Source organism: Lissotriton helveticus, chromosome 11, assembly GCF_964261635.1.
Source record: "Lissotriton helveticus chromosome 11, aLisHel1.1, whole genome shotgun sequence".
Lineage (NCBI taxonomy): Eukaryota > Metazoa > Chordata > Amphibia > Caudata > Salamandridae > Lissotriton > Lissotriton helveticus.
This window is the reverse complement of record NC_136072.1, coordinates 417294914-417311693: the sequence shown is the minus strand read 5'-3', so window position 1 is coordinate 417311693 and position 16780 is coordinate 417294914. Positions and strand designations below refer to the sequence as shown.

The 16780-nt window shown below is 40.4% G+C and overlaps 1 protein-coding gene across 3 annotated transcripts in view; it reads left to right on the top strand.

The window, feature by feature from the left end:
• PPP2R3A (protein phosphatase 2 regulatory subunit B''alpha) overlaps positions 1-16780 on the top strand; it is a 1303908-nt gene that overhangs the window by 1141571 nt on the left and 145557 nt on the right. For all 3 annotated transcript variants that reach the window (XM_078665893.1, XM_078665894.1, XM_078665895.1), the window contains one exon: positions 1156-1259. In XM_078665893.1, the coding sequence (XP_078522019.1) occupies positions 1156-1259 (104 nt within the window). The remainder of the gene's footprint in view (positions 1-1155; positions 1260-16780) is intronic.

The following is a 16780-nucleotide window of genomic DNA, read 5'->3' as shown; positions in this document are numbered from 1 at the left end:
CGGGCTTGACTGTTTCCATAAGGAACAGGGACAAGACTGATTTGCATATGGCTGGGTCTGAACTTGGGTGGCGAAGTGAGCTAAAGAACGATGATGGGTTCAACCCAGATCCGTGACTTGGGGTGAGTGTCTGAAAAGTTTCAGCGCTCCATCCATCATCTCCTTGTGTTTGCTTTGTTCGCCCTAAATTGGCAGGGTATGCCCAGACATGGGCCCCTTGCTCACATTGCCACTAGATTCAAGCTAGCTTGGCTGATGAGGGGTGTTTCTCCAAAACTGGTCCCAATATGATTGTTTCCGATCCTGGGAAGACCTGGCTTGGCAGTTTGGGCTGGACTGTTCCCACAAGGAACAGGGTCAAGACTGATTTGCATATGGCTGGGTCTGAACTGGTGTGGCGAAGTGGGCTAAAGAACGATGATGGAATCAACCCAGATCTGTGACTGGCGGTGAGTGTCTGAAAAGTTTCAGTGCTCCGTCCATCATCTCCTTGAGTTTGCTTCTGCATTTCAATTAATTCCAAATTATTTTGCAGTCTGAAGGATTTATCTTATAAAAGAAAAAATATATTGCTTAAATAAGTAATATATTTTCTCGTAAGTATTACTATCATTCATATCAGCAGATCTATTCCATCATGACTTGCTCAGCTTTGCAAAGTTTTCCCAGGGTTTCAACATTTATTCTTCAGAAGAGTCCCAGATGATCATTCAGGGCAGTTATCTTCCTTTGTTCTGTGGTAATTTAATTTAATCTGAAAACCAGGTGGGGGAATGGCCAAAAAGCAAAATTTGTTTTGTGATCGGTGCAGTATTCCTGATTCCCAGAGTAATGTTTCTATTTCTTAGTAGAGCCTTGCGGGCAAAGTAAGGGTACCCAGTATTACCGACTCCCACAGTTACCGATATCTGTGGTATCAGTATTTTCAGAAGTAGAGATACCAAGGCCTAAGAATTAAGGGCCTACTGCTGTGTTCTATCTTTTGAGTGGTCCAAACAAAGACACAACACTTCACTAGTAAGTAACTTTTCCCAGCACGGGGAACATATTGGGGCAATGTAATCGAATCAATTTATGTGTGCCTAGAATGGCTTGTCAATCTATGTATTATCCTCTCGCTCTGTGACCACCTTGGTTTTTTGTGTTATTTTTTAGGCCTGCGGCTGTCCTTTGTACTGGAAGGCCCCCTTGTTCAATGCTGCAGGAGGAGAACGGACGGGATTTGTCTCTGTGCATTCTTTTATAGCAATGTGGAGAAAGTGAGTAATATAGAGCATTCCAGTGCAGCAATATATTCTTTCGTTGGTGTTACTCTGCTCTTACATTGTGTTTTTCTTGGCTAAGAGCGCAGCAAATTCATATCTTTTGAGAAAATCATAAAGAATAAAGCTTCACATATTCATAGGATGAATAGATACTGCTTTGTTTGTCTAGGGGTATAGCCTAAAAAGAAATAGCAATGTGTGCGTGCCCTACTATCCGTACGGGAATTCAAGGGGGGAGGGCAGCATTCCCCAGAGAAAAATTTGAAAGAAACGGGACCATCTGGCATCATTTACAGCACAATTAGCAAAAAACAAGCTCTGTCGCCTGATGCTGACTTCGGAGGGATGTTGGGGCTAACAATGGTTTTACAAAATTAAGTCCCTGAGAACCTGATTAGAACACACTCAAGTATTTAGTCTGGTGTCACATCCTGCAATTTTTCTCATGTTATGTTATGTTATGTTAATAACATTTATTGGGCGCACAGCTGCCCCAGCAAATGTTCTCCTTCATGTCTACCTTTAATTCTCTCTCACCCATTAAAATAGGTCTGCCCATCTGTAGGGGACCACTGATGTAGAGAGACCCTCCATTATGGGGCCAATTGCAGCTAAGCATTTGTTTTCTAAATAATGGCAACACATTAATTAGTCAACAGAAACTGCTGCTTTCAGTCCCACTCATTAACTGTAATGGGGTAACCCTGTAAACCTCAGAACCTGGGCGGGTAGTTAAACAATAAACTAGGGTTCTGTCGGAGGGAACATTTCAATTGAAAACAATACTTAATATTGAATACTGACCACAAGCAAAAAAGGGGAAACAAGTAAAAACTTTTTTTGTATTTAACTTTTTCAGAGATTTGAAGTATGCATTGAATCAAATATGCTGTCCAAAATACACAAAACACACGACTTCTGTTGTATTCACAGTCCATGTGTTTTGTGTATTTTGGACACCATATTTGATTCAATGCATAATTCAAATCTCTGAAAAAGTTCAATACAAAAAAAGTTTTTACTTGTTTCCCCTTTTTTGCTTGTGGTCAGTATTCAATATTAAGTATTGTTTTCAATTGAAATATTCCCTCCGACAGAACCCTTGTTTATTGTTCAGTCCCACTCAGTCTGAATCCAATCCTTGTGATTATACCAACTGAACTTCAAATTATCACTGAACTGGCCTATTTAATATGCAAGATCCTCATTGCAGAAGCAATTGGGCGGCCATAACTCACAGAGATGCCTGCAAGACAGTAAAAGTAGAAACAACTTAATCAGAAAATCCTCACCATGAAGAAAATTACTGTATACAAGACTTAGGGCCAGATGTAGGTATATCTCATTTACCGATTCATAAATACCGAATTTTACCGATTCGGTATTTATGAATCGGTAAATAAGATGTAGGTAAAAATTCGGTATTTTTTACCGAATCGGTAAGATTCGGTATTTACCGATTCGGTAAATACCGAATCGGTATTTGCTATTGAATCCTATGGGCCTTGAAGCCCATAGGATTCAATAGCAAATACCGAATCGGTATTTACCGAATCGGTAAAAATACCGAATTGCAAAGGGGGACAGGGTGTCACTTTGACACCCTGTTGCACACCTGTAACTGGCTTGTGCGCCATGTGGCACACATACATGCCCTTAGGTCATGTCTGTGTGCCACATGGCACAGGTGTACATGCACAGATGTGCATGTACACAGGGATTCGGTATTTACCATGCAATTGTATTACATGGTAAATACCAAATCCTGAAAGGCCTGAAGCACTGTTCAAAGTGCTACCTACATCTGAAAATACAGAATCGGTAAATTTACCGATTCTGTAATTTTACCGATTCGGTAAAATTACCGATTCTGTATGTTTTTTGAGCCCCTACATCTCCATAGCCCAATACCGGTCGGAAACGGCCGAAAATCGGTATTTTCGGCCGTTTCCGACCGGTATTGGGCTACCTACATCTGGCCCAAAGTGCCCAAAGATCCCTTGACTGTACATAAAAATTACAAAACCCAAACTCCACTTTATAGCCACTACAATCAGGCTACAGGCATTCTCAGCAGCCTTATAGTAGCTTTAAAACATTACATGATTTTATTAAACTACTTCAAGTGCTCCTACCAGTCTTACTAGTAAGCTTTTTCTGCATTAGTTTTATAGTGCTATATCGAGTTTGATGATTTTGACCTATCACGCCAAATAGATTCATTACCACTACATTGTCAGTGTAAGTAGATAATTACTCTTCTTTCATCCTTGTCTACTTACTTATAGTTACCCTACAAAGTAGTGGGTAAGTGGATGTAGTGTGCGCAATATTATATTTTTACGATATAGTGCTGTTATATCCTCTATATTAGCAGCAATTTGTGTACGAGCCTATAATAAAACCACCCTGTGAAAAAATACGTCAGCCGAAGTAACACTAGTGCTAAATATTGGGTCAGTGCACAGTGCTGTGTACTTGCCTTTTAGTCTTTTAAAATCTCTTCAAACTGTACAGTGCAAGAAAAAAATGCTAGCAGAATTCAGAAGTAATACTATATCAGGTTTGAACTACCCAGTATAAAAAACAGTAAAAGTACTCATTACAGTAATGGTATCTACATTGGTCCCATAAGATAGCAAGAAGTGCTCTGTGACACCAAGTAAAGGATGCTATAAATAGGAACAATACAAATCACCAACTTAGCATAAATTGTTATTCAGATACATTAGTTGATATAATCCTTAAAACTGTTTTAGAAATTACCTAATTTTGTCACGCACATCATATTATGATTTTCACAAATGCGTATTTTGCTTTGTTATTTTCTTTAAATATATGGTTCCATTTAATTTCCCCAGCATAGAGGCCTTCCGCTCTAGCGGACCCAGTGACACCACCTAATGCAAATGCTGCATCTTGTGCTGCAAAAGGACACTATTTGTGCACATGAAAGAAAGAAAGTCAGCAAAGAAACATCTCCACTTATGCACTTATTTTTGTTTACTTTCAAGACTTAATGTACCGCTGTATAGATAATTGTTCTTGGCTTGCCTAGAACATATAACGATTTTTGCATCTCTCCTGTGTGTTAGATTAGTGCTGAAGAACCAGCTGATAGGGCCCCTTATAGGTTGAGCATTCAAGACCTCTTGTAAATACTTTAGTATATACTTATATGTGTATGTACTTTGTGGGCTCTGGAGATCAGCCCTAGGACTTGTCTGCTTCCGTTTAGGGACTTTTTTTCTGTTCAACTGCCTCTATTTAACTGTCTTGATAGAAAACGACCAGTAGGGGTCAATAAAATACCAGAAGTGCTTTCTGCTCAGGGACTTTCCTTTTTTTAATTTTTATGGCAACTGCCTCTATTTAACTTTCTTGATAGTAAACGACCAGCAGGGGTGAGTAAAATACCAGAATCACTTTAACATTCTCTAGATTCCAGTCCATAGAAATTGTCTTCCACGAGCACCTGTAGACAATAATATTTTTTTCAAATCTTGTATTTTCAGTGCTATGACCACGAAGGCCCTGATTTTATATTAAAAACAGAGCTTTGGACTATACCATTTCCAGCTGAAAGGCAATATTTCTCTCCATGTGTTCCTATACCTGGCGTGTCACGCAGTTTGGTGCTTACTTTCCCTCCATGTTAAAGAACAGTAGATGTTTCAGCATAAAGGCTAATGTGCTGCATAGATAAATACATATAAGGTCCCAAAGGCGAGACCGATTGCATTGCGAATTCTTGCTCTGGTAGAGTTCACGCTTTAAAGGGAAATAATGTCCAGATGGGCTGAAATTATTAAGCCAAACCTTTTTGATGGATAGACCACAGTATTCAGTGGCTATTTTATCTACTGCGGTACATTAGTTGTGCATATCACCTGGAACTCATAGAAATAAACAGTTTTAAATGATATGACAGGTGGGGCTTCTGCTGATGAAATCACAAAAAAAGTTAGTGTGTTGTAAACAAATTTGATTTTGTAAAAGGTAAGGTAGCCCCGGCAGGCAAGTAACAACCTACCCTGCTCAAGAGTCTCACATCAGCCTGAGGATTCTCACTGTTATAGACTGGTGAGGTGTTTTTAGAATCCAAAGCAGAATCCTTTAGCTATGACCTCGCATTCACAGCTGCACAGTAAAGGATTTGTCACTTGTATGTTAACATCAGTGGCACTAGTGTCTGGCCACTTGATGGTGGAACATCAGTGATTAACAAAATGAGAACGAAAAGTGTCACCAACTTCAAACTGTCCTTAGGCTTTGATACTTCCCCCTTTTCTTCTTATGTTTCCAAATTTATAACAATGTACAGACCAACCTCATAAATATCAGTTCAGTTCATGAAGCTTTTATTCGGTGCAAATGTATGACCATCAAACGCACAAGGTAAACAGTAAATACATCATGTTTAAAAAAGATTAAAATACAAAGGTTTAAAAAATCCGTAAATATAGTACATTAAAAAATCATATTTTTCCTGGAGTAAATGCACTTATTTAAAAACGTTGCAGTATAAAAACAAATGTCTGCTGATTGTAAATTTAAAATCAGACCCATGGCTTCCTTAACTGTACGTGCACCATATTTGTTAAACATAGGTTTCAAAAACATAGTGCGCTGTTCCCTGTACAGTTCACAAAACAAAAGAAAGTGCTGAGTGCTTTGGGTAGATGTAGAATCACACATACATGGTCCTGTCGGATGTTTCTTAATCTGGGGATGAGCCACTAAATAATGTGCCATCCCGAACCACAACCTTGTGAGTACAAACTTGTGTGATTGTTTGGTTACTATCAAGAGATACAATGGAAACACTTCTCCTGTGACAAATGAGTTATAAAACAGTACAGTAGATAATGATCCAGAGGCTAATTTACGCTTTCTGTCTGCAAATCCAAGAAAGGTATTTTTCATTTCAATCTTAGTAATATTGGATACTGCAGATGGGTCATTAACAATATTAACACCATAGATCTCCGAAAAACAGACAACAACATATTTAATCCATGGGATCGCTAGAAATTTGTCCATTAAAAGGCAGTCCTCAATAACTGATCTGTTAAAGGCCTTCTCTTCCCTGAGCCAGATGGAACGCCAAACCATCAGAGGCCTAAGGGATAACAGATCACCTAATAAGTGGATATTAAGCTCTCGATGGGTTAATTCATTAGAGGTTGAGACAGGTAGGCACAGAAGCTTTTAAAAAAAATAATTTTCTTCAATTTGTAAGCTGTCATGCCAGCTATAGCCCCATATGCCTGCGCCGTATAATGGATAGACACACACCTAGCCTGATAAATTTTAAGCATGTCTGAGGTGCGCCTCTCCCCCACTTTTGAGGCAAATCTATAGACACCATAGGCATTCTTGGCCATTTTATTCCGGATATTGGTGAATTCGCTGGACCATTTCCTGTCGTTTGCAAAGGTGATTCCCAGATAACAAAATTTGTCCACATGTTGGACCTTTTCTTTATCTATATAAAAGGCATTTGGACACTTCCTTTTTTTCCCACAGATCATTATTACAGTTTTCCCTTTGTTAATCACCAATTTCCTTGCTTTGATAAAGGCTGAGAAGCTATCCATTAGGCGCTGTAATCCTATCGGCGTTCTTGATAGTAAAACAGCGTCATCAGCATATAATAACACTGGGATAGGGTCGCCATGGATCTGGGGGGCATCAGCCACCACCTTCTTTAAAACATTATCAATCCCGTTAATAAATAAGATAAAAAGAAGGGGGGCCAAAACACAGCCCTGTCTAATGCCCCGCTTAACATCAAAGTTCGGGGTGCATTCCCCCCCTTTACCAAAACGAACACAGGTCTGCAGTTTGTCGTATAGTCTGGCCAAAAAGAATACTATACCCTCTGGGGCACCTAGATTGAGCAGGGTGGTCCACAAGGTGGGGTGGTCCACTAGATCGAAAGCACTGCTCAGATCTGCAAAGCAGAGGTATAGGGAGCCCTGTTTAGCCTCAGTGTACTTCTCAATCAGCAGATCCAAATTGATGCACTGATCGAGAGTACCCCTACCCCTTCTGAAACCATATTGGCTATTAGCCAGAATACCCTCCTGCTCGGCCCATTCCTCCAATCTTACTAGCAAGACCCGGCTCATAATTTTAACCGACGAATCAAGGAGGGATATAGGGCGATAGTTTTTGGCCTCGGACCTGCTGCCTTTTTTATAAATGGGTACAATAATTGATTGTCCCCAGGTAGCAGGTGCATCACTACAAACAGCAGCATTAAAAACAGATGCTAACAGAGGTCCCCACAATTTGGGTTCAGTCTTATATACATCGATGGGTACCCCATCGGGGCCCTGAGCCTTACCACCTTTACTAAGTGTAATACAATGTTCTACTTCCTTGGGAGTGATGTCAAGCGGCACCACATCCCACCCCTTGGGCTCCACTACCACTATTCTATTTGTGTAAAAAATGTTGGAAAAATGAGTTATCCACCCCTCACTAGACACAGTGGAGGTTAGTTCTGGGGTATCGTCCGCTTTAAGTAATGGGGAATTAATTGTTGCCCAAAACAGGGTGGTGTTCGATGTCTCAGCAGCTAAATTTAGTGAATCCCATGCCTGCAATTAGAGTTCCCTCTTCCTCATAGTAAGAGCGCATTTATATTCCAGTCTTGATTTGGCAATTAAAACAGGATCCCTAGGTTTAACCAATAATGCCAACTTTATAACAATGTACAGACCAACCTCATAAATATCAATTCTTAGAAATAAATACAGATTTTAATAACAGGCAATCTCAATGAGGAGGCTTCGTGTAGAGCAGGTGTTTTTCCATATACTTTTTGAGATTAGCCAAAAAGAGTATCATCTTGGATTTGCCTTTCCAGTATCTAAAAGTTACGACTATTGAAAAGAGAAGCTTCCCAGTGACCAGAGCCTGAATTTTAGTTGATAAAAAAATAAATCAGTTTCACCAGTTCTGGTGTCAGTGAGTATGAGCTTGTCTGGCTGCCTCTCATGAGACAGCTAGTTGACCGGGACCTTTGAGCCAGTGTAGTGTCTGCACGCTCTCTTAGAGAATGTGCATTCTCTGGGATTCTGTACTATCCATTTTAAGCGCTGTCTTGAGCGAATGCAAAGACTCCTGATCTTGAGAGCACATGTAGATAAATGAATGAGGATGTGATTTCCTCTGACTGGCCTGGCCTTATAGAATACTCTTGTTAATTTCATTTCTTCTGTTCACTTCAGTTTGTTTGTCAGGTGTATGCTCCGTCAAAGTATTTTGGGCTTCATTATGTGGTTTTAAATTTTTTATACTTAACAGTTTAGATTAGAAATCCTAAAGACAGCAATTAGTAAATTTCCTTTATGTACTGTAGTGTGTAATTTTGCATTCCCTCCTGTATTATAAATGTAATTTCACTCTATGGTCTAGAATACAATTGGCACATATAGGACAAGTCCGTCTGTGACTGTAATGTGCCCAGTGTCTTGAAATATTACCAAATTGAAAAGCACAAACCTCACATTGAAATCTTTTAGCGGACCTGTTAACAACCTTTTCAAAGCTTAATGCTGCAAAAGAACGGTCAGGCAGCATAGTAGGAGAAAAACCTGCCTGATTCACAGGCCTTAAAGTCACTCTGTTTTCGTTTTTCATTTAGGAAAAAGAAAGACTGTGCACAGTCTTAACAAGTTAAGTGTGTGTTGTTGAATGCTTGTTCAGTCAATAGAAACACAGCCATAATTCAGAATCTCATCACCGCTGCTGCCTTTGAGTTCTGAATCTCTGAGGCATGGGTAACTGTTGATAGTGATCCAACTCTATCTCATCACATATTTACTGAAGGGATGCAGCTTTCCAGTACTTCTTCACTAAACTAGTCAATGTTGAAAAATCAGTTGTGGGTGCTGAGATGTCTAAGCAAAGAAAATCCTGTATTTTGACGAAACTGTAAATCAATGGCTGGGAAGAAAACTTGCTGTCTTTATCTACATGAGGGGAGATGAAAGTTTGCAATGGCATATGGGAGCTCTTTAACAAATTATATAATCTCCAGTATTGGATCTTTCATGGATTCACGTGCTTGAATCATTCCCTGTCGTCGAAGTGGGAGTCCCATGGTACATATGAAAGTGCAAGTAAAACCTTTTACATTAAAGTTCATGCAAAAGACATTCGCTTTAATAGCTCTTCAGAGTAATTAGAAATGGCCCAAGTCTGACCAAAAAAGGCGACAGCACCCTTTAGAACCTTCACCACAGAGGCTCCAGACTTTCTACAGCACGTCGTCTAATGGGAGTCTCCCTGACCTCTGCTCAGTATTTCTAGTTTCTGGCCTTTCTGACAAAATTAGTTTCTCATAAACAGCGCTTTTGGTCTTCAGCCCGCTTATACTCACCGGGACATCATGTCTACCACTTTTAAGAGAACATTATTTTGACCCTGCAACTCCTTTGGTAAAATAAGGCTCCACTCTGGTGCCCCTCATAAAAAAAGCATCTACTGCCTTCACCCTGACCATTGGGTGAGAGAATGTAAAATTTGCTGCACGGTTAGACTCTTTCTGTGGCTACAGAAGCTTAAGATAATGGAATGCCCTCTATTGGATGAGGACAGTGATACCTCTAAAAAAAACTGTCACCTCTTACATTATGATGACAATGATGAAGTATACTCGGATGATGAAGGAATGTTTGGGGTAGCACACAGTCTTTCGAATCTCCATATTAAATGTCAAGGGGATGACAGGGACCGCCATTATTATCCTCAACAGTATACACCCCATTGCTATGTGCAGCAACAAGAACCTGAAATTCATATGCGTGCGTCTTTAGTCTCCCACCTGCAATACATGTTGCTATACTATTACCACAGATTCTCAGAATCTGCTGCTTCAGTTCCACAAACACCTCTTCAGAGACTACCTCCTCTGCTAACCTCTCCCAAACATCCATCTCCAGTTCTTGCACCATCTCCGGCGCAATTGCCATCTATACCTATGACACTACCTCAACCTCCAGTGGAAGACCACCCTTTCCTTCCGCACATAAAGACAGATAAGAATGGGACGAGTCCCACATTCAGGCACCATCTCTTGCTACTCCACCGCCAGTAGATTCCCCACCGGAGGACATGTGTGGTTTTCTTACAGGCATGGAAAGAGCGGCTAAAAGGTTTTAGCTTCCCATGGTCATTAACCGATCTGATTTTCTAAGATTTAAAGGCGCAAAGCAAGAAAAAAAACTGTGCTATACCTATCGATTGCCTTTATATGGGAAGAAGGCCTCAAGATTGGGGAGCTCATCTTCAGGACTTGTCAGTCATTGGAAAATGGAATGCCCATTACGCAACTCTGTATATCAACCGTATGGAGTTAAAGGCCATTTCGCTCCCCCTAAAATACTTCTTCTCAAAGATCACAGGAGCTTCAGTTCTCATCTGAACCGACAATAACACAAGTATGCACTACCTAAACAGGGCAGATTACGGATTACGTGGGAGAACTATTTTTTTATATAATGATAAAGGATGGTGTTTTTAGGGGGGAGTGGGAGTGGTGGTGTAGTTTAAAAATACCTGGCTAGTAGGTGTATCCTACTTTATTTCTACCTCCAGTCGAAATAAAATCCTTTATCATTGTATAAGAAAATAGTGCTCCCACGTAATCTGTAGGTCGCAGCACACCCTGATCCATATCGGAACGGGATGGACCCTATTATGAAGCATGACACCAAGGGGTAACCCTGTTGTGAGAGGGCTTTACAAGAAAAAAAAAAATTTCTTTATTGGAGAATTATTTTTGTTCCTGACAGAACTGGGTTCTTTTGTTTGAAATAAATTACTTGAAGAGGAGGCCGAACCCAGTTTCTACTATTCCTCCCCCCTTTGTTTTGATTCACATTCTGTATGTACAAAACTAGCAGCATACGCAAATCAAATCAGCTATTTGTAGCCTATGGAGACCTCAGAGAAGGATTTCCTGTTTCCAAGCAGACTACAGCAAGGTGGATTGCTCCAGCCATAAAATGTTGCCATCGACAAGCACAAAAACAGTTATCTGCAAAAGTTAAGGCCCACTCTACCGGAGAAGTCTCCACTTCAACAGCTGTCTTTGCTGTTGTGCCCATTCATCAGATTTGCCAAGCAGCAACCTGGTCCAACAGGCACACTTTTACTCAGCATTACTGCCTTGATGCCGCAGAAAACTCGGATGCAGCTGTAGGACAAGCAGTTCTACGCCTCTGCTCCAATAAGGTGAGCCTCTTTTTTTCCCACCTGCCATAATACTAGGATTATGTGTGTGTGTGTATATAGTATGTGTGTGTGTGTGTGTATATATATATTGTGTGTGTGTGTGTGTATATATATATATATATATTTATTTTACCAGCAGCATTTTTCCATTTTTATGTCAGGAGCATGCTTACACATTTGTAAAAATGTCTCGCATTTATGCAATTATACCTGTTTGAAGTGTAATAGTATTTCCGTGATGTCTACTAATGCATTGAAGGGAGAAGGGCTATATATACTCTCAGGTGCAGGGTGCCAATTAGATTGATAAAGGCTTCTGCGAAGCGGAAACGCGTCTCTCTAGCCATGGGGTCGTGTGAGACCTGATACAACAAAGAAAGCCTTACCTTACATCTTCGAGCACGTGCCTTCTTCTTTGCCGGAGTGGAATGGAGCACTCATATATATATATTAATTTATTTCATTTGTAGAGCGCCTGGTTACACCAACGGTGTGTCCCCGTGCTGAGACATATCTAAGTGAGCAAAAGTGTGGTTTACCCGGTCCTTAGTTCGTGCCGTCCTTGGCGTTTGCGAACAGTCAGGTTTTCAGCTGCTTGCGGAATGGGCCTTCATTGGGCTCTGTTCTTATGGTAATCGGCATGTCGTTCCAGCTTTTAGCTGCTAAGTACCTAAAAGAACGAGCCCCCATACGGGCCTTGAATATTCTTGGGATGCTTACTAATGCCATGTCCCTAGATCTCAGGTTTCGTCCAGGGGGAAAATTTAGTCAGCAATGGTTGCAGGTATCTAGGGCTTTTATATGAGAGGATGCGGTGGCAGTAGCACAGTGCCTTGAACATGGTTCTCTTCTCCACTGGCAGCCAGTGTAAGGCGGACAGGGCTTTCTTCGAGTCAGCTCTCCTTGGAAGGCCGAGAACCAGACGTGCCGCCGCGTTTTGCACGCTCTGCAGTTTGGCAAGGCCTTTTTTAGATGCGCCCAAGTACAGCACATTACCATAGTCTAATTGTGAGGTAATTACTGCATGCAGGAGGGGTTTCCTGGCTTTAGATGGAAGTAGATCTATGATTTTTCTCAGTGTTCTCATGGCACCATAACACTGCCCCGCTACCTTCCGTATCTGATTGTTGAAAGACAATTTGGAGTCGAACCAGATTCCAAGGTTTTTTACCTCTGATTTAGGGTGCGGGACTTGGCCGAGTACTTCTGGCCACCAAGCAGATGACCAGATGGGGGGTGCTTTACCCACCACCATTACCTCCGTCTTACTCCCATTTAATTTGAGCCAGTGGTTTGACATCCAGTCGGCTACCTCCTCTAAGCATTTGGTAAAGCGGGTATCTGCCTGAGCTTTGTTCTGGGATAACAGTACAATGAGCGGTGTGTCGTCTGCGTAGGACACTATCGGCACCTCATGCTTCTCTACACATTCTGCAAGTGGTCCCACATACAGATTGAACAGGGTGGGACTCAGAATTGATCCCAGTGGGACCCCTTGGGGCAGAGGGTAGCAATCAGACAGGAGCGTTCCTTGGGAGACTTGGAAGCTACAACCAACTCCGGCACACCAGCTTGCTATGCCAGAAAACGACACAGCAGTCACAGGCTTCAGTACATTCTTTTATTTATTCAAATCCGGGCTATGGCGCATTTTGGGAGGGCCCCCTGCCTTGATCGCATACTGATCGAAAATACAAGCTTAGTTTTAAGTACACTGTACCATCTCGTGATAACATAGAAATAGACAATATACTACACAATATGGAAAAAGTCTGCTTTCTACAAACTCATATAATCAAGTTAGTAAATTGTTGCATTTACATTTTTGTATGTTTTTTTGTATTTAATTTCTTTCTTTTTCTTTTTTCAATTAGTTTTTCATTTCTACTTTTTGAACGAACTTTTATTGTACCACAATTGTAAGCCCATTATTGGTGCGAGTCCTTCATGAAATCACTGCATAATACATCGGCTGGCGTACATATTTGATTGAGTCAATAGTCCCACAGAATAATCATAGCATTTTAAATCAGTTATGACGTCAATCTTAAATCCATTAGTGTGGAATAAATTGAAGTTCAGTCAGTGTTTTAGAATTTACGTAATTCAACATTGAAAGTGCGAGTGCAGATTATTACACTTTCCACATCAGAAGAGCAGACACTGATGTTGCATTATAAGCAATTCAACATTAAGGTGCTAGTGCAGATTTCACGCATTCCGCTTATAAAGTGCAAGTGCTATAGATTCTGAAATGTCAAATTAAATAAATACTGATGTTACATTGCAAACAATTCGACATTAAAGTACAAGTACAAATTTGCTTGTAAAGTGCAAGTGCTATTGACTACTAAATGTCAGATTGAATAAAAACAAATCATATTTTGTACATAACCTGTTTGCCATTATTGTCTGCTCTATGCATTTCATATCTTGAATAAATTATCTCACAATGGGTATACAACATTTACTCTCTATATATGACCACAACAGTGCTTGCTTCAAAATTTCTAAGTTTACCACAAAAAGTGCTACTGCCTTAGTGTAAATTGCTGTTTTAAAGTGTCAATGCCTTACTGGACAATATCCTCAAAATAGCAGCAAAAATAGCAGCATTGGTAGTTACCTGATAGATATATGTGCAAAACTGCATTTTTAACTTCCAAATACAACAAAGTGCATGTGCTCCAGTGTAGACTCTTCCATCACTGTCTATGTGCAAAATGTAGGACTCATACTGTTAAAATCACAATATTAAATATAGTGGCTTATATACGAAAATTTCAAATATCTTTGTACACCAAATTCCTTAATAAACTCATTATAGGACTGACTCTGTGGTCAAATAGCACCCTGGGGCACACTCTTCCATCCAATTAGTACAAGAAGATGTCTATTCACAATATACACAACCTAAAAAAGCCATAAAAAGTAGAACACAGACAAAACTTTTTTAAAATATTTTTCTTTGATTTAACTTTCTCATATGCCTCTTTGGCATGGAGATTGGGTCATAGTTTCAGCACATTCTTTTATTATTTAATTAAGATGGACATATAAATACTCATCAGAATCCATGCCATTGGGAGTCTTGCAGTCAAACATTAATATATTTCGAGACTCCAATTGCCTCAACCTGCCTTCACGATTCCCAGCCCGTCTTTTTTTTGGGGGACCGAGTCCACTGCAAGGTATGTTAATTCTTCAACCTTGCCTCAATGAACATCATTGATATGGCGAGCAACTGGGTATGACTGGTCTTTATTTCTCACTGCCCTGATGTGCTGGAGGATCCTGACATGGGCCATGTGGATTATGCTGCCCACATATATCATGGCCACGTGCATTGAAGCCCGTACACCACATGATCACTTTTGCCGTTGAAAAACCAAGGAATCTTCCATGGTTTATTCATTAGGGGCAGTTGTATCTCTTTCTTGTTCACGCCATGTTTACAGGCCTTGCACTTATTAAAGCCAGGATTGGCCTTCAGCCAGCTTTTGGTTTCAATTACCTCAGGCCTGCTGTTCACCAATTGCTGCCTCATTGATTTTGATCTCTTATAGGAGACAATGGGTTTACAAGAGACTAGGCTATTCCAAGTGGGATCTCCTCTAACCAGGTGCCAATGCCTATTCATGCAGTCTCTCACCCGTGCATGCTAGGCATTGTACCTGGTTATCATCCTTATATCCTGTTTAAAATCATTGGTATTTTTCTTCTCTCTTTTTTTGTCAAATAGGATTTCTTTTCTCAACAGTCCATCTACCTTCTCTACTACTTGTTTCAAAACTGTCTGACTATATCCCCTCTCTTTAAATCTTTCTGCCAGTTCAGTTTGCGCTTGCATCAGTGAGCCGGTTTTGCTGCAATTTCTCTTCATGCGAAGCTGCTCAGAATATGTGATACTCGGTTTCAGTTTTTGAGGGTGAAAGCTGCTACAGTGCAATATAGAGTTTCCCGCAGTAGGTTTCCTAAAGGTGCGAGTATGCAGGTTGCCACTACTGATAAAAATGTCCAGGTCTAAAAAATGCACATTTGAATCGCTGATAGTAAATGTAAAAATCAGGTTTAGTGTGTTGTCATTGAGGGCTGTTACAAACATATTGGCACTTTCTATCGACTCCCTACATATAATGAATAGGTCATCAATGAATCTGCACCAGACCTTAATGTTCTCATTCCGCTCTTTCTCATGCGTGACCCTGAGCACCTGGATTCGCTTAGCTGGGGGCAAAGCAGGTGCCCATGGCTGTTCCCCTAAGCTGTCTATAGGTGTCATTGCCAAAAAGGAACACATTATTTTCCAAGCACAGTTCTGTCATTTGCAGTAGCATTTCCGAGTGTTGATATACCTGTAATGGTCTTCTACCTAAAAAGTGTCTGAAAGCCCTAACCCATCTTTATGTGCAATGCTCGTATAATGCGAGGCTACATCAAGAGTTATTAGCAAGTCTTCTTCTTCCCACTGAGTACTGTACAATTTTCTCAAATGTTCCCGGTGTCTTTGATATAAGACAGCAGGGCTTTTACAAAGTCTTGTAGGAAGTAGTCTAATTACCTTGATGAAGTTTTAAAGAGGCTTTCAATGGCCGTTATTATTGGCCTTCCTGGAGGGGGATAACATGTCTTTATGAACTTTAGGTATTAAATATAATATGGGAGTCACCGGGTCGTTTACTTTCAATTACTGATGTTCTCCAAATGTAGCGGGACGCGGTTCTACTTGCCCGGCTTTGTACAGCGGTAACCCTTATGCTGTACTACCAGTTTCACTAATGGAATTTGGGTCTGGATCTACCTTAACACGAGCGTCTTTGACTTTTTTCTTTTGACTATCTACGAACTACAAGAGTTTGCATTTGTCACTTTCAAAATTGGACATACTGAATTCTAGCTCCTTCTATATAACGCGCCGTCTACATTTTAAACTTTCAACATCAGTCAAGACTATTCATGTTTTTTTGCTCTCTGTATTTGGATGATCACTTTCTTTATAGTATATACTGCATGGTGTAAGGCTTAATAAAACTAACTGACAACAAGGTCAGTTGAGAAACAAATCAGTGGTTGTGCTCTGTAATCAATAATTTGAAGTCCCATACCTCTCCATCTTGCCAGTTCCTTATGGTATTTGATTTTTACCTCTAGAAGATTGCTATGCGGAACTCGCTGGTAACATTCTGTATCTCTCAGTTGAAGCCTTGCTTCTTCGTTATATTTACACAATGGACATAGGACTACATTGCCCCCTTTATCTGATT